This window comes from Pipra filicauda, unplaced genomic scaffold (genome assembly GCF_003945595.2).
Source record: "Pipra filicauda isolate LSUMZ 115617 unplaced genomic scaffold, ASM394559v2 scaffold26_size5592650_pilon, whole genome shotgun sequence".
In the NCBI taxonomy this organism is placed as follows: Eukaryota; Metazoa; Chordata; class Aves; order Passeriformes; family Pipridae; genus Pipra; species Pipra filicauda.
The window spans coordinates 1,385,828-1,405,097 of NW_024104387.1; the positions used below are offsets into that span (position 1 = coordinate 1,385,828).

At 36.7% G+C, this 19,270-nt stretch overlaps 1 protein-coding gene across 1 annotated transcript in view; it reads right to left on the reverse strand.

The window, feature by feature from the left end:
• Nucleotides 1–19,270, reverse strand: part of OTOG (otogelin) — a 101,383-nt gene that overhangs the window by 70,124 nt on the left and 11,989 nt on the right. Inside the window, exons 9-21 of the mRNA XM_039382475.1 lie at nucleotides 18,883–19,013; nucleotides 17,995–18,101; nucleotides 16,634–16,743; nucleotides 15,691–15,816; nucleotides 14,348–14,456; nucleotides 13,722–13,768; nucleotides 12,929–13,074; nucleotides 7,102–7,234; nucleotides 5,954–6,131; nucleotides 4,031–4,155; nucleotides 2,338–2,550; nucleotides 581–746; nucleotides 9–83 (exon numbers count right to left, since the gene is read on the reverse strand). Coding sequence (XP_039238409.1) covers nucleotides 9–83; nucleotides 581–746; nucleotides 2,338–2,550; nucleotides 4,031–4,155; nucleotides 5,954–6,131; nucleotides 7,102–7,234; nucleotides 12,929–13,074; nucleotides 13,722–13,768; nucleotides 14,348–14,456; nucleotides 15,691–15,816; nucleotides 16,634–16,743; nucleotides 17,995–18,101; nucleotides 18,883–19,013 — 1,666 coding nt within the window. The remainder of the gene's footprint in view (nucleotides 1–8; nucleotides 84–580; nucleotides 747–2,337; nucleotides 2,551–4,030; nucleotides 4,156–5,953; nucleotides 6,132–7,101; nucleotides 7,235–12,928; nucleotides 13,075–13,721; nucleotides 13,769–14,347; nucleotides 14,457–15,690; nucleotides 15,817–16,633; nucleotides 16,744–17,994; nucleotides 18,102–18,882; nucleotides 19,014–19,270) is intronic.

Consider the following 19,270-nt stretch of genomic DNA (forward strand, 5'->3'; position numbering starts at 1 on the left):
TATCTTACCATTTGCCTAAAGATGTCATAACATTTTCTCCAGGGGGATAGTCAATTCCTTGAAAATAACATGGGCATTCATTTCTGGAGTAGAGAAAAAAACCATGAAACTGATTACCCAAACTGAAGAAAGAAAAAAAAATTCCCACTGACATAACTGCTGTTTAAATTTCAATTGGTTGCTTTGTTGTTTTTGGTGAGGTATTTTTTGTTGGCTGGGGGTTTTGCAGTTGGTTGGGTTTTTTTAAAAAACATGAAATTGGTCTCAACTGCCATATAACTCAAGCACATCCAAACCAAATCAGTAAGAAAGTAGAACCTTACGTTTCCTATCTTTCATATATCAAAAAATCAGACAAAATGTAACAACTAGTGTTGATGATGTTGGACGAGTGTCCATATTATAGAAAAGCTATTTTTTAATCAATACAGACATCAGTTCTGTATCATTCTAAGACCCTGACAAGTTTACAGATGCATGTCATCTACAACATTACATGTTTATTAGCTTTTCACTCTGACTTGCAAATGCAGTGGTCTAAAAGAGCGAGTGTGACTATCAGAACCGCAGCTTTACCTACCTCTGTACACATCGTTCAGTCTTGGAGTTCAAATACATTCCAGAGGGACAAGCACAGCCTTCAACACAATCACTGCTGCATGTCTCTGGCACAGACAGTGCTTGGCAGGTTCTGCCACAGGTAGATACACAAGTACTGTACTCCTTTGTATCTTCACATGAAAGAGCTGTCCAAATGAAATGAGTCTCTCAAATTACGGTGCAAGAGACTCAAGGACCTCCCAACACTTTTCTGATAAACATCTCCATTCTTTCACTCCCAATCACATTAAATTCCACTAAAATTGCTATCTTGGCACTATGTGGTGTAAACTACGCAGATGTAAATCCACAGTAATAACAAGTGCGATGAGCCTGTGCAGTTAATCCAGATTTTCACTGGGGAAACTGAACAACTGAAGCCTTTTTACCTCTTAACTCTGAAAATGCCCCTTGTGCATGGGCTTTTGGAAACCCAGAGCATCTTAAATAAACTGTTGAAAGCAATACATAAAATATATATACTTTGCAGATGTTGCACAATACCATCTTAAAATTTCTTTTATATATCTTTATCTATCTATATATATATATGTGTCTCCTACACTACTAGAAAAAAAATCTGAAGTTCTTGAAATACTAAAAAGATTCACATATTTTAAACCCTAGAAGCATGAATTTTAGAATATATTACAGGAAAACTATACTTGCTTCTAGAAAAGTAAAATAAAGTCAAATGGTTCAAATGACTCATTCAGTCATAGTGGGCATGGCCATTCATGCCAAAAGGAATGCAAGCAAGCCAGTTTTTCAGATATACATACAGAAACTTAAACTGGACCAACTTTCCTATATCATCTTTATCATGCATTACAACATGGATAATGTTGTGACGTGTGTAATGATGTGACAACAACTTCTAGATCTTAAAATTCTTGAATGTTCCTTAGAAAAGCCTTGTTAAACCTACTGAAATATCAGGGGTACAAATTTCAGGTTGTTTTATAGGGTTTCCAATTCTATAATTTTTAAAAAATGTACATGAGGGCACTACATGTCCTATCAATATCTTTTTCATTGCTAGAGGTTAATATAAATGAAAAAGCTTAATAATATTATCCCACTCCTCTACTTGTGAGGCTTTATAAAGCAGATACAATATGTCACCTTTGGCTACCTTTATAATATTTATATTCTTCTATTCATTTCAAACTACACGTCAACAATACCAATTTTCAACACTTACTTAAGCACTCTGTATTTCAGCGTCAGTGACAGTAAGAGTATAAGCTAAGACAGACTGTCAGACAGCAGTCAGTTGGCAGTATTCCAACTAAAACTGCTGAATACATCACTATCATTTTTCACCTCATTCATTTAAAGAATTAGATAAACCTAGCACCTATGAGGAAACAAATCTATATATGCAGCTCATGAATAATATCTACATGGTATGAGATACACAATGGCATATAAGAGATTCAGACATTTTTAATTCTCGCACATTTGAAGCCCTCCAACTACTTAAAAGTAAAATCTTTGCAATGTTTCCCAAACCAAGAACTAAAGAAAGTAAACTGTAAAGCAGCAATCCTCTAAAAACACTGGTACTAAATTCCGTCCTGACAAAAAAGAACCTTGTCCTGTGCACAAAAGATCATGCTGGGATTAATCCTCTTCTCATTTAAAAGATTATATTAATTTAATTTTATTTTCCAAATGTCATTCTAAAGTCCTCCAACAGTAACTATTTAAGACCAGAAGTGAAAGGAAACTCACCACACTCTGGGACAGCTCCTCTGAAATTTATTACAACTCCGAACCTTCGGCAATGATGAGCGTAATGGGCCAGAGCAGAGCAAAAACAAGTCTGTCCACATTTGCAAGTGTCTCTTCTGCACTGCTCAAAATAGGGAACAGGACTCAAATAGGGGTAGCATGGAGCAAAAAGATCTTTCGTAAGGATGCTACAAGCTTCCGCTGCATAAGAGGCTACACAAATAACAGATTAAACACTGTTTCAGTGAAGGAGTTTAAAAAGACTTGGAACAAAAACTGTTTTCTATACAATGCAACTGGTCATGGTTATATACTTCTGCCACGTAATCTTTTTATCTTTGATATCTATACAACTGCACAGTAGGAAAAAAAAGTTAGCTGCTCATAGTGTTGAGCTTGTTCTTGGTATGATTTTAAGGTATTCAGAAAACTTTACAATACGCAGACAGTGCCTACAGTCAAGTCTTCTACCTTTAAACTGATTCATGGAGTTAAGTTAAGCAACAGGTGCTATAAACTAACCAGTGCCTTTGGCAAACACATATTTCATTACACATCACTTTAGCTTAAGTCCATCACTTTAGCTTAAGTCACTCCCAATAAATACTTCAGTAGGTCATTATTGTAAAGAATAATCTATTACCCATTGCTTCAGTTGCATAAGGCTGCACCCAGCACCAGAGCTGCTGGTTTGTCACACAGGAGAGCAAGAGCAGTATCAAATAGCTGTGTAAGCTCCAAACACAGCACTCACCTGAATATCTCAATTCTGAATGAATTAAATAGTTGTGCAATAGTGGAAAAAATAAATAATATGCTATATTTGCATACCAATAAAGAGATAAATTTACCACCAAAAAGAGCATAATGCATAAACTAGGACTTCAAAATCCCTTTTCCAGAATTTCTGACTTCCTATACAGGCTAATTCTTTCTACATTCACGTCCAAACCCGTTACAAAGAATACAGTTTCTTAATACTGCCTATTGTATAAATACTCAAAAGACAGATGCTGTTGTAGCAAGAAGCATGATGATTCCCTACCACTGCTGAAAGTACAGGTAAACCCTTAACATTTTACCTTTATGTCTCAACAAGTGTGTACAGACAAAGACAGGATGTGGTAGGAACTGTGAAATGGATATAACTGACGATCTACAAAGTTCATCATTATTAAAGGATGACTTAGTGACCATCTGTGGTCCTCATGGCATCAGCCACTAGCATATTTCCCCAACTGGACCCTTGTAGCTGAATCTAAAGACTGTCAGTGCATCAGCATTTTTTTCCTACTCATCCTCTTCAATGGTAGACAACTAAATCAAGTATTTAATTCTTTCAGTATTTTCAAAAGTGAATGCTGCAATAGTTTTTAGTTTCCATCTTAACTAGCAGCATCACCAATACTAGAGATATTATCAATCTTTAATGCATGTCTAACTTAATAAAGCATAACTGAAAACCAGAAATAAAAAGGGGGTATTTCAAGTGCCTCTGCAAGTATCCCCAAATCCTTAAACAATACACGGTATGATTTCTTAGAGGATTGAACTCAGCACATGCTACCTGTAAGTAATAATTATTTCAGTGGGTAGGACTGGTTATTCCTTTACCTGATCCAACTAGGAAAATGGGCACAGATGTACTAAGTAGAAAGTAATTTGCCAATAACAATTGGCCTTCACTGCCCACCTGCCTGCAGATGAATATCACAGGGATCCATTTGTGAACTATCATGCACAACAATGCACGCCGATGAAGTCTTCCACGTGTTTCCAAACAGCTCTGGAGTGCTTTCAGTTACTCCAACTGGAGATCTTTTACAAAACAGAGTTCAGTCAGAAAAGATACAATGAATGTACAAAATAGTCTCAGTTCTACCATGTCTATTCAAGCTCCCCTTGCACTGCTCCATATTCTCATGCTCTCTCCTCTAAAGCACTGTCAACTTAAGCTTCAGGGATCTTCTTTCTTTCCAGGTAAAGGCCCAGGAAGGAAAGACAGGATGCGAACTAGAGCTGTTAAATACCTTTTAAGGAAGGAAAGATCAAAATAGACCAAGTTTCGTTTTTATAAGAGAGAAGGAGGATGCACCACTGTCCTGACAGTCTGCACTCTCTTATTCCTACTTTTGCTTCCCCAGTGATATCTGATCCATTTTTCTCTATCCTCTACCTATATTTTCCTGTCTGTTTCTGGGTAGCTGTATTTCCACGCTCTTTATTCTCTGCAAGGAAGAGGAAGGGAAAGAAATATAAGCATTCAGAAATATAACTGCAAAAGCAATTTAATAGATATCCATGAGGCCCAGGTAATTAGAGGGGCAATAGAAGCTGAATGATAAAGACTGTGATCAAAGTAACCAAGGCAGGTTGTACAGGGAGAACAATCAAAACTGTGCATTTAAATAGGGGGTGTTTTAGTCTAAGGAAAAGAGTGCATTAGGCACACTATCAGTAGTATTTCTGCTGGTAAAATAGCTGGGTGTGGAGGTGTTGCAAAAGACACTACTGTCTATGGTAAGTCTCCCAAATCTGGTGTGGATCAGGGTTTTTTTTACACAAATCAAAATGCTTGTACACCATAGTCTGTGTCATGTCTCAGCACAATTCGTAACTTCTCAAGTTTAAGGACTTTTTTCTGCAAGTACTAAACTATTGAACGACTTCACACTTATATGAAAACAATCCAAAGACTGTCACCAAAAATACACTACCAAACTACTTGTCAAAGAGAAATATTTTAAGTAGTTCTACATAAATAATCTCTTTATTGAGATCTTGTTTATATATTTCCTAGTCTCATTATAAATAATATTCTGATAATACTTTTTAATCAGTAAGATAGATTTGTTCAAAATTCCACTGGCATATTTGTGTGTGTATGTGTGTTACCAAATGGGAACTATAACAAAGTTTTTTCATTTTTCAATTACTCTTGATTTAGAAAAAACCCAACCGTTTTGAGAGAAAAAAGTTCTCCTACTCTTTCTTTTCTTATACTGGTAAAAGAAATATTCTGTCATGCTCTACATTCCTGTTCTTCTCCTAGTTCTACCTGGCTGCTCTAATCCCTCAGAAGCAAATTTGCTGTCTGAGAAATATGTTGCAAAGAAGCTGGACAAACAGTAATCTTGACTATAGTGCTCAGGCAGCTCTGACCACCCTTCACTGCATCACAAGGAAGAGAAGCTCAGGCAACAGCCAATTCCTGTTGCTGACCTGCAGGCACTGAACAATGGAGGCTCTGTCAGAGGTAGCAGGTTAGAAATTGCAACAGAAAACAGGAGCTGGAAAAAGAGAGGCTTGTAGGGAGGTAGAAAATTCCTTACGTAGGCCACTTCATATTTTGGACTAAACCTTTCCGATATATTAGCCTTTGAGCACCTTACATATTTCACTGTATTTTTAGATTAAAATATTTTAAGCAAAACCTGGTTTGATATCATGCAGATTTTCTGTTAGCAAACTAAAGCCTACTATCTATCTCACTAATGGAAAACTGCAAAATAAATTATTCTTGCTATCTATCCATTCAGCTTCAGTACACACTTGATCTACCACTAGCTGTTGACATTCATATACTGGAAAATAGAAATCTTGCAGCTATTCATACAAAAAATCATCCTCTGTATTCCCATTGAAGGTCCCACAAAGGCCCGTGGTATCTTCCTTCCACCGTTCATCCACTTGAAGGTAAAGCCTCAGTCCTTCTCTGTCGTACAGGATCTGTAATCCCATGTGTGTCTTTACTTGCAGAAATACAGAGGACAGTTTCCGTATTTCAAATAATTCTGGTGAGTAAAAACAGATTGTTGAAAGGCAAAAGAAACCTGTTTGTAATTTACATTTTGTTTCTTGTCATTTCACTGGTTTTGGTTCATATAATTTTTATCTAGAGTTTCATTTTTTCTTATTAAGACCCTGTTTTCCCCTAATCATTGATTTCTCATGCAAGGTTACACTGATTCAAACTTTTAAGAAGAAAACAAGAAACTTGTGAGAGTCACCACTTTTTTAAAATGCATCCAGAGTTCACTGAAATGTTCATGAAAGTAAACTAAATTAAATCAATTTAAAGATACAAACACTGCAGACCACTTCTTGTAGACAAAGTAATCCTGGCACCAGGCACATGCTTCCTATATTAAAGCCTATACATCTTTGTGAACCCAAGGTCTTGCAGACATCAAATGCACTAATGATTTCATTAAAAAGCTCTCATTAAAGCTAAGGCTAAATCTCACAGAACACAGTCACATATTTGTAAGTAGAATAACAGATATCTCGAGAGGGAGAGATTTAAAAGTTAAAAGAAAAAAAAAAAAAGGACCAAAATAAATTTTTTTATCTGAAAATCTGTAGTTTATCTGTAAGGGGCAAGAGGGCTCCTTTCACCTACATTTACTTGAGTTTCTTACCAAAAAGGGAAAAAGAGATTATTCAGTTCAAGAATCAGAGAAAATTCCCCCTCAGAAAAGAACTAACCAACCTTGCAAGTGTAAGGGGTGGCATGTGGACTTGTTAGAACAAACTCAATCTTAACCTAAGAGTCACCAGCCCAACACAGCTAATGTACAACTCCTATTACGTAAAAAGTATGCCAGTAGTTAATTGGCAAAACATTCATAAAAAATTAACAACATTAATACTAAACTATGCCATTTAACTTCAGTATGTTAGCAATATTGACAGTAAACAAATGTCAATAAAATATTTCTTTACTGTTTGATAAGAATTATATGCTTATATATCATTCCTTACCATCTGCATAAGGTAGGTTAATTTTGTATTGGTCATATATCAAAACATCTCCTGAATGAGTCAGAGTCACTTGCCTCTTGGGATCCTGCTTAAGAATAAGGCTGACTGATTGGATACATGATCCATCCTGGTTCTACAAGTAAGAGGAAAACAAACAAGTAAAGGTATACTTAGTGGGGACTGGAAATTTTAAGTTAGACCTTGCTTCTTAGCAGAGCGCACTTGTAAAACATACAGCTTTACAGCTAAGTAAGAAAACTTAGTATTTTGAATGATTTCCCATACATGTTTAACAATAACTCTAATCTGCTATGCAAATACAGCTCAAAAGTGGGATTTGTAAAGAGAAATGGAAACAATTCTCACATAGCTTAGTACCAAGACATCTGCAATTCATGGAACCCCCTGATTAAAGACCCGCTGAGGCTGAATTACTGCTCACAAACAAGGCTGCATTATCTGTAGAGCAGTGCACCGAAATCCAAGTCTGTACTTTAAAGTGTTCTGATATACCCAGGTTCTTTTAAAGCATATTTAAGATACAAAATTCTTTTGAAGGCAAACAATAATGAAAGACAGAAGTATCTTGTGAATCATTATTTAAAACAGCATATAAATTGATTATTTCTGAGAGGCGTTGTGGAGTATGTTCATAAGCTCCATGGATGAATATTGGCAAAAGAAAGGCAGCATCGTGGAGCATACAATTTCACAACATCCAACAGGTCTGACTTGTTTATTGTTACTACCATTTACTACCATGCTTATTCTTATTTTCATTTCACTTCTCTAAGTCAAAATGACACATTGATGTGAAAAGGAATACTGCATTGCAGTCCAGATAAAACATACTAAAAAAAACCCCAAACTAAATCATCCTTACTAGGTATTTCTACATCCACCCTCTTCAGTGGAACCAATAGCAGTTAACTGACTGAAATTCTAAAAAACAGAAGTATTTAGAGTTATGTGCAAAAGTTTCACAACATAAAAAAGCTACATGCCCTACAGAAAGAAATTTCAGAACAGCTCAAAGACCAAGAATTGAATTCAAGTTAACTGCTTTCTTCAAAACAAGTCACCTATTGTGTACTTACTCTAAGTTTTTTAGGTTGGGGTTTTTTTTCACTCAGTCAAGTACTGAAACTGATGGGTACCTCAGTGAAGTCCCAAACTACTTAACTGTTACTGTAGTCATCTTCAACTAGACATCACACCACATGTGGAAAGCAGCACAAGTCTGAGGACTACTGAATATTGAACACTTGCAACACGCCACAGCAGCAAATACACTTTTACCAAATAACTTGAAAACAAGTTGGACAGATGATTAACACTAGTCAATCCAATTAAAAGTTTCCAGGACAGGACTTCCACCTTCTAGAGTAAATACAGGTACTCTGGCTTTCAATGCCAATGTGGGAAGATGCTTGTTAAAGCAGATTAACAGATTTTTCTTAAAAGAATTAATTTGATCACTACTTAATTTTTTAAAAAGAAAAATGTTCTATCACAGAGAATCAGGCACAGAGGTGGATTGAGAGATGACTTGAACTATACCATGCCAGCATTCTGTAATTGACCTTGCTACATGTTGAAAGACACCATAATCCCAGTCCACATTCTACTTTCTCCTTGCTTTAGCAAAAAATTAGGTTTCTGCCACTCCTGCTACACTCAAATCTCTCTACTATAGCTTCTGAGACATCAGCTTATTTACACTGGCTTGGTGTAGCTGGATAAAGCTGAGAGACTGTCCATTCCCTGCCACCTACAGACGAAATGAGGAAGCACTCAACTGCTGTTTCTTCTGTTCAGCATCCTTCCCTGCAAGACCTTGTAAACATTCAACAGGTATTCAAGAACAATGACAAAAATTGGGTCTGGTCATTTTGGTCACACTACTTGTTCATTTTACTCTCATCTCAATTATGCATCCTCAACATCTCATAATGTCATAACAAAAATATCTCTATTATTAACACCGTTTTCAGCACAACCCCCAAACAGTCTTATATACAGACTTATATACAGAACATATACAGACACATCTGAAATGACTTGGTCAAAGAGCAGTCTAGGTCTCACTGCAGAAAATTTCCCATTGATTTGATCTGGAACAGTGCTGCAGTCCAGAAATATTCAGCATATGGTATGGGAGGCTGCACTGTTCAGCTCCACTGCCTTCTGTGAAGGCGTAACTAATGATGAAACTGTGAAATTTTAACAATCTTCAGTGCTGAAAGAGGTACTGAAACAGATACAGTTAAAATGACCTTTGGACAGTTGCACAAACAGCAAAATTATACAATGAATAGCACCATTCTCAGAGCAAAGAGATTACAATGCTCAGTTCACGGATTTACACTTTTATTCAACTCTGACTTTCACTGGGACTTGTTTAATAAAGGGCAAATGTTGCCCTGCCTGATGAAAACCATTACTAGAGCTGCAAAGATCTCTGAACACTACCACGTGGATTTCACAGATGCTGAACTAGCAAAGAGAGATCATTTGTCAGCTCTTCAAGTACCATGGACACATAAATACACACAGTAGTATGCAAAGATTAAAAAACACATGCAGAATTTCCCTGTCTCTAGAGACTAATTCAATAGTGATCTTTCACCAACAGCTGAAATGATAAAATGAAACTAGCAAATGAAAATAGCAAATTATAAAAATAACTAGAGATACTTCATCAGCTCAACCAGCTCCTCTGGACTGACAGTGAAGACAGACATCTGCCTTGTGAAGTCAAGCCTTGTAACATATCTTGCTGTCTTGCCTCTTTACTTAAGAAATTAGGTTTCTGTGCATTTCATTTGGAAACAATGGCTATAAACTGATGACACTGTTGGCTTTTTAAGAAGCTGAAGATAAAAGAACGGCAGGTGACATGCATAGGAGACCAGAGCCAAGAAAAGAACCCTCCATGGTATATACATTAGTACAGGATATCGACAAAAGCTTTATTATTCCTTCGTGCTGAAACTGAAGGAGAAATTCAGCCTGACAATTGTTCTCTGTTCCAATGAACTGTTTCTTTCACAGCACTGCCCCTGCCAGCTTTCAGCAGGTGTTTTCACAGGAATGGCCATTTCTCTCGCTAGACACTTTAAAAAAAAAAAAAAAATCTATATTCAGAAGACCTTCTCATCATACAAACTACAAAGCCAGCGAGGTTGTCACCTGAAACTCAGATAAGGTTAAGCTGTGCTGATCATTTGACTGATTCTCCTTCCAAAAAGTGCTTAAACAAAATTCCACATCGTTTTCAAATAACTTGTTGCCTGATGACTGCTTATGTCACCAGCTCTAAGGCTTCAGATGACTGGATTCTTTGTGATTCAGAAAGCTAAAATCTCGCCAGGTATTTTCTTTCCACATTTTTTAATCTGCTTGAATAAGATGGGAGTGATAAGGCTTTTTTAAAGAAGCACATAAAATCTCAAACCATGAAGAAATATGAGATTCCACATTACAAATCTTTTAGCTTCCCATTTCAATTCATTAATTTTTATAAATGGGAAAAAAAGATAATGGACGGTGCCTGGGGAACTGAAAAGCACTCTTCTGCCAAGTGGTACCAGCTAGTTGATAATTAAACACTCGAATAGCTGCACTGAAAAAAAACCCACATTCTTGCCTTATACTACACAAACTGTTCTCACTACCCTTTTACCACTTGTACACTGATAACTAAGTTAGCCCTGGAATATATCACGTAATCCTCTGACCACTCATCTGACTGTTAACATCCAGAATGCCTCACTCAAACCTCTGTAAAGGCCTATAGCTATTAGGGACTGATCAGGTTACCTTTGTTAAAGGTTAAGTGAAGTATGAAGCCCCACACGTAGTAAAAGCCAATAATATATTGTATCTTGAAACACTCTCAATCTTCCCATAAGCAGGAAATATTAGCAGGATCACTAGATTCTTCCCAATCCAAAGAACAAAGCACGCAGAGGTTAAAGCCTAGAAGTTCTTTTAATGTGCATGTCCTTGCCAAGATCTCATTTCACAGCCCCCACTGTAATGCTTCTACCTCAAAGAGCTAGAGGCTATTAGAGCATTTTAAAGCAGCTGTATTTGCAACACAAGAAGCCACTTTTTCAACAGTGGTAACTTCTAAGCCCTGTCACATACCTCACCTGGTGTCTTTAGACACTTCTCCTAGGAACCATAGAAGAGACATTTACTTGAGGATCATCTAGTTGTAAAATATATTTCGTCTCTATCCAGTTAAGTTATTTTTCTTGCCTCTCAACTTTTATCACTGAGATGAGGGGATTCCCTGCACTCAGTCTCCGATCTCTTACCTGGATCGCAAATACATAATTTCTATTATAAAAAACTTGCCACTGCCACTTTCAATAAGAATTCTTTCTGCTTAAATGTATTTTCTGTCATACAGAGAAGTAGGATTTAGTGCAATGTGCCTTTAGAAAGTGTAGCATGACAACTTATATAACCATTTTTCTTCCCAAGGAAATCTCAAGTGCATGAACAATATAAGCTGCAGAGAAGAGTGACTACAATCATTAATGTAAAAGGACTTGCAGGATCATATATTTATTTAGAACACAAAAGAAAATTAATACAATGAAACATAAGTAGCTACCTCCACAGAAGTACAAAGTAATAGCACTAAATCTGATTTTATGTGAATTATGTAACAATATAGGCCTAACATATAGTAAGTAGGTGGTCTAGAATTACAGCAGTGTTATGTTTAAGGTGATAAACACTTCAAATACCTGTACAGTTGTTTTTAAGTAAAAATCATTACAGAAGACCATTAGAGACAGAAGAGAAATTTGGCCAAGATACAAAATCTTTTCCCTGCTGCAAGTCCAGCAACTTAGTAAGCAGGCATCCACATTGGCATCATGACCCTAACACAAATGTGGGCCAAATTCTGCCCTTACAAACACATGTAGAACTCAGCCAGTGAGAAAAGCCTGATTCCATAAAACGGCTCAACTCAGTCAACTATGCTTCTCATCCTATCAAGACTGTAATGAAAATATAGTCAAAAATCTTACCAGTGTTCCATACATCACACATAGCTTTATAATACATGCTCAGAAATCCACATACACAACAAAGGAAAGAGAACGGGTCTTGGATATAAGGCAGATGAAACATTTGGCAATTTCTGTGTACAGTACCAGAAACCTTCAAATATAAAGTAGGAGCACCCTTAATAACACCTTTAGTAGCACTGTTAGTATCAGCTACCTACACACACGTGGATGTTTGGTTAAAAACAACTGTGAAGGCTACCAGCTTAGCAACAGTAAGACAAATGCATTTACATAAACAAATCTGAGAGAGCTGACCAAAAACCTAACCAAATGTTTTCATATCAACATAAGTAAAAGCAAATTTCAAGTTGCAAGAACAAAGACAAAAGAGAAATCTATATTGAAGACATAAAGCCATACTTCCTTCAAGCAATAATAAGCAGTAGTCTTTGTGCTGGCTGCAAGTTCAAAAAGATGTACTCAGAAAGTTCAAGAAAAGAAGTCATCATCCAGGGTGTGCTGCACAAACCCCCACATGTTATTGAATGACCTCAGTGAACAGTGAATCAGAACACTGGTATAATCTTTCCTATTGTCCCAAGCAAACATGAGAATTTATGTACAGACTTTCTCTGCTCTGTTGCTGTCCAACTACATCATTACAGAAAGTTGTTGCTACTATTTATTACACGCAGTTGCACGTAGCTCGTTTGCCTTTTTTTTTTTTAATGCTTTTTCCACAAAATAATAGACGCTTGAAGATATAAACACTATAAGAAAATTCTAAGACTTACCTGTCCACAAGGAGCATTTTGCAAGGATACGGTAAATGCTCCAGACGTACGGCTCTTGGCAAGAATGTACTGGCAGGGAGCTTGGAAAGTGTATTTGCGCCCATCAAAGGTCGTGAAATGAGTGTCCCCTGAAACCGAGCATTCAGCTGACAAACACAATAAGTAATGCATTTAAGTACTCAGCAAAGACAGTGCACTCTCAACAAGTACTACTGCTGTAGGGTTTATACACTGTGATAATATTCTATAATTTATTAAATTATATTCATATTACAACCAGGCACTAGGAACATAGTTAAAGAGCTGAACCTTATCCTTGCTTTTGTAATGGGGTTTGTACCTGATGCCTGGCTGGGATACCTCAACATCTCTTCCCCCAAGAAGAAGCAAAAATATGCATAATCCATTACATTGTGGGTATTTGATTTGTGGCTCTTAAAACTGATTTTCAGAAACATTAAGCACTCCCACTGTTAACTGGTAAGCCAGCAACACTGAGTAAAATAAACTTGCCGTAATGATGTCAAGTGAGGGTTGCAGTGGAAAATTTGGTTGAAGAAAATAAATGACCAGGTAGTGTCATCTACCAGAGACATTATGGTGATGTATGGGCTGCACTAAGCTGGAAGGCAGATGCCTGCTATTTAGATCATTTTAATATTTAATCTACTTAGTCTGTAGATGCATTTATATGTAGATGGAAATAAAATGCAAATTATGTAGTGAAATATCATAATATTTTACCTGAAGAATTCAGTTATCAAAAAGGTAAGTATTCAAGACTTTCACATACCCGGACACGTAAGATTTGTACAGATCCACTTTCCTCCAATGCAGGTGCTGAAATCAAAACAAAAAGGTTTCATACTTTTATTTTGTGAATTACATACAGTTGTCTCTCAGTTGTTCTTCTTGGATTCCTTCTCTGTGAAATGAGCATGAAGTGTCTTGCATCTTACAAAAGAGATATCACAGTCATTAGAATGCCTGAAAGCTGTGGCAAGAACTTGTCATGAAGATACAATAAGCTGAAATTTCATCCATGCATCCAGTAACACTTTCATTTCTTTTTAGCTCTTTAATAACCATTAAAAAAGTTAAGAAGTAGTAAAACTGAGAAGAAAAAACACAAGCAATTTGAATCCTATGACTTAAAAATAGAATTCTTGTGGAAAAAAAAGAAGTGCATCTGCAAGCTCATCCATTTTCTTCAATAAAGGTGATCCAATGAAAGGCACTTTCTCTCCTATGGATTTTTCTTTCAAATGTATAAAATTACCTTAGAAATTCTCAAAAACATCAGCTTAGTGTCACATTTACATTAGGCTTGTTGTGTCCAACTGAAATAGGCCTTGAAGAAGTTGTCTCTTACGACCACAAAAGGATGAAGTCCACAGCATAAAAAGCAAAACTACTCACCAGTTATTACATTCCTCATAAACCACCGAACCCATTTCAAAGAAACTTCCATGGTAGTCACAAGGACAGTCCATAGGTTTGACACACAATTCATTTTCATAAATTAAGCCTAGAATAAATAAAAAACAAGAAAAAAAGAGAAATACCCCTACAAATGACTGACAGAGTACTACTAAGTATATGCAAGAACAACACAAATAGTCTTGTATGTTAATATACTCTAGACTAGTAGTTAGTAACTGTCACCAAAAAAAAGGTGCATTTGAATTATATTTAATAAATTATATTACATGGACCAAATCACTAAATTGCCTGAGATACACTAAATATAGTATCAATAATAAATATTTAATACTGGGTGAGAGGGAGAGGAAACAACACACAAAAAAAACCCCCAAAACTAAATACACAAGCCACACTTCTTTGAGTACCTTTGGCTTATTTTTTAAACACATTTACAAATCCTTGCCTGTTTTAAGGTCCTTATTTTACTGAAAGAGGTTTTTGCTTTGGTGTTTTCTGGTTGGTTTATTATTTTGTTATTAGAGAGCCAGAAGCTAAAAGGCTTTACAACCCATAAAAAGTAAAATGATTAATAAATAATAAAGATGATTAAACTTATAAATAATCAGGGTACATATAAGAGGCATGACTTGAAGATCCATGGCATAACTTCCTCTATCCTCTTTTATATAGAATTATGTACCCAAGAGAAGCCAGTAACTAGAGGAAAACTGGACATCAATGTCTATTTTGGTGAAGAGGGTAAAGTTTTGCTATAGGCCACACTGTAAATATGTCACATGCCAGAACCATACAACAGTGTAAGAACCTCAGTATGAAAACCTGTTTATGGCCACATGGATGAGTTTTACTTATGGCATGTTTTGGAGCTCTCCTAAGCTCTGTAACCTTGCAGGCAGTCTTCAGGAAAAAAATGCAGAAAAAAACACCAAAAAACAACAAGCAAACAAAACAAACCCAAAACTCAACCCACCAAAATAATCCTCCCTCTCCTCAAAAACCAAGCAGCAACCACCACAATCAGGAGGATGGCTGTCCCGTAACAAGAGAGCAAACACCATTTTTCATTCAAATTGTGGGTCTGTACAGCTAGAATGTGCACCTGTGCTGAAATCTATTGCTACTTGTTAGAAGGAGGAAAGGGCTGTTGTCAGTAAGGAAAATAAGGTCATTCATCCACACACCACTGGCACTTCATTTATAAAGAGCTCCTGGGAATGCTTTAATCTAGTCAGGCCATATAGAGACATAAACCTGGGGAAGAACAACCTCAAAATTACATGGAATTAAACAATACGTATTTGAGAAGCAAAACTTACCATCTGGACAGTAGCATCCATCAACACAGGAAAGCTCACTGTCAATGCACTGTGATTGGTGATGACATGAAACAGGACAGCAGTTGATGCATTCATTGTAGGTCAAGGGTTCAGCACAGGTAATGACTAAAAAATAGAAACAGGTAGAGAAAAGGTATTGTGGTAATGCCTCAGGGCTTAAATAGATTGCTCATGTTTCTTTCAGGTATTTACTTTTTGGCAAGTCAATTGAGTATCTGTTGTCTAGAAAAATGGCTTTCATAACACACACACTCACGGAATTGATACATACTTATATATATTCACATTTTGTCCATTAAAGGTGCTTTAAGAAGGAATAATCTTAAATTACACCAAGGGAGACTCAGAAATTTTCTCACAGCAGAGCTATTCAGATACTCAGACCATCACAGTCAGAACATCCATTAACAGAGATTTTTGGAATCATAGGGGAAATCTGTCCAGGATGACAAGGCAGTCTGGATCCTGCGTTACAGGCAGGTGAACAAATTACATAATCTCTTTCAAACTTACTTTAAGTGACTTATATAATGAAGACTTATGCAAGTGTAATTTAAATTTATTTTTAAGACTCATGATACACATATCAGAAAGTCATGAAGATTTGGACATTTGAAAGAGTAGCTCTATGAAAATAAAAATGGTTAATCATCTTTAAAAATATCTCATTTAGTAAGAAGGCTCTTAAATCACATTGTAATAAGCTTAGTACTTTAAATACATTCAGTACAAATTATACACATGAAAGAGAAATCCCATCTCATTTATGTAGCCTTGAAGGAGTTTCATTCACTCAACAGTTTCATTAAGAGCTATATGAATCCAAAATAAGAGGAAGGACAATAAAGTACAACTATGAAGAGCATCCTTTTTAAAATACAGCCGATAAGCAGCGCTTCCAAGTACGAAAGCATCTACGTACCACACTGCTCAAAGTGCACACGCCATCCATGAAGTGGCTTTCCTGCTTGGGCACATGCTCTGGCATATTCAGTTAGTGCTCGACACCAAGTTGCATTATCAACTGCTGACCTTACACAAATAAAAACTGGCATATTATTTTCTACCTACATTCAAACATGCAATTATAACCTCATGAATGCTCCTGCACTGCATACAACCATCTTGTTTGAACCTACTTGAAAATTGTACTGTGCTGCTAGTCTAGGTTAAAAGTCTTTAATGGATTAGACATTTTGCCACACTTGAAGACACATCACCAATATGAATATCAATATATTTGAGACCTCACACTAATTTCTTGAATAAATCCATGAAAGACAGACCTACAGCAGTATTAACAGACTTGAATAAAGGTCTTGAGTTTTATTAAAGGGCTAACACCCTGCAGAAAATTCACAAGAAAGTGTAAGATTTCCAACAGTGAGTCATAGTGGTACTGCAAATGGAAATTACCTTCTGTCCTGCCTGTTGATTTAACTGGTAGAAACTGCTTGGGCAAGGAGCATAGCAGATTATGATATGTTAGCATAAGTTCAAATAGTAATCAAATTTCTCTTTACAACGGATTACCATATGGCTTGCAGATGCCAAAAATGACCTTTTCACTATTACTTTTCATTATAGTAATACTATACTAGGGGCCTCTGGTGGTCTAGTGGTTAGAGTGTCTGACTCTCACCGCTGTGACCCGGGTTCGATTCCCGGGCCCCTGGGCAGGTGGAGCTCGTCAGCCGTGGAAGGCAATCCACCTAAGAGAAGGTCACAAACAGGGGACCTCAATGCCACTGTCACTTCACAATCCACCTAAGAGAAGGTCACTCTAAACAAACCTACATCCTGGGGACCTCACTGCCACTGTCCAAGCTTTGCTTGGCCCCGGCAGATGAACCTCAGGACTAAAGGGTGGGCTCAGTTCAGCGCACGCTGTGTCTCACCTAAAAAATCCACTGCGCAGGCTGGAAGGGTTAATGACCTTTCCCAAATCTTCGCTCGCGAAGACTGGCCATTAATACTATACTAATACTAAGGATGTTGCACGCTCAGAATCAAAACAGATGCCATATTCACAGGAGATACATTAACAAATTATGAAGATATCACAGCCTGACTTTGGTCACCCTTATATCAAAGAAAATAGGAACTCCACAGTGTTTCACTGCAGTAAAACTAGAACAAATGAGCAAAGACAAAATAATAATGTTAGATAGAAACAAATATGCAGAAAAAGACACAAATCAGTTTCGCTAACATTTACAATTCATTCTTATGATAGAAGGACTTTCTTTTTATAACAGCTTTGTTACCAAAACATTCACTTACATGCAAAGATCATTTGTGCAGCTTGCCATAAAAGAAAGAGGACTCACATATTCATGACATTGTTTAAATGGGGGATGTAACAGGATATTACACAGAGCATATGTCCTCTGAAATGAAAGAGACAGTTGTTGTGAAGTTTGTAAAAAATAAACATAAGATGAATATTATAGAATATTACAGAAAATCACAACAGACATCTGTGGCTAGGAATCACTTTCCTCTCACCAGCTAGAAGCAGTGTCTAGCAACATATTGCTCTACGTGCCAGAGTATCCATAACCAGTATCATACCAGTGAAGTAAAACATATTCCTTCCCCAAGGAAACTACAACTAAGCCAAAATAACCTGAAAAAGGTCTTCATTTTAATTAAATTACACAGTAACAGGCAACAGAAATAAACCATGCTTGTCATCAGCTTTAGTTTCAAAAGCACTTCATCTAAGGGTTATATCCTGAAAATACTACTTAGAAGGAAAAATTACTTCAGGGTTATGGACAAAAGTAACAATAATTCATTTTTAAACACTGACATATTAACTCATTCTAGTTTTGAGTCCCTGCTTCTTTCTATGCTTCCTAAGGGAAGAAACGGGAACTAGTTCTAGAACACGACTGTATTTTACAACTTTTCACTCATATTCAAACACTTTTATTGGCTGCTATGCAGACAATATATTTGAAAAGATCAAGAAATACAGAAGGGGGGAGGCAGGATGAGACGATGAGAAGATCTGCTGCAGCAATCATTTTAATTCATGTCTCCAAAGAGCTTTGAATATTTCCAGAGAGATTGAGTATTTCCAGTCTCCTTCAAAGCATTAAGTCAAATTATTGCTCTAATTAGAATCACCAACTATTGTAATAATGTTTTTGTGTTGATCCAAACCTGTAGAGATTGATGGGTTTGTGTCAGGCATGGTGGTTCATTGAGAAGAGATCTATCCCAGTTGGGTGTTCCTTGTGGAGGATTTTCCTGCCAACTCTCTACAAATTCAGTTACATCATCTGTCAGTTTTCCTAAACAAGACAAACAAATACAGTCACACAGTGACTTGGAAGAACAACAGCGTTTCTATAGGATTTCCCAGGGAAACATCTCAGTAATCAAAACACATTAAGAAGAGAACACCCAACCCTTCCCACTACTAAGTGAATCAGCTGAAATCGATCTGGTACTTCCAAGAAGCAAAAAATACTTTTAAAAGGAACTACAGAAGGGGTTTTAGAATAGCAGAAGGCAGCTTACTCAGGCAATTTGGCAAGGAAGGGCTTTA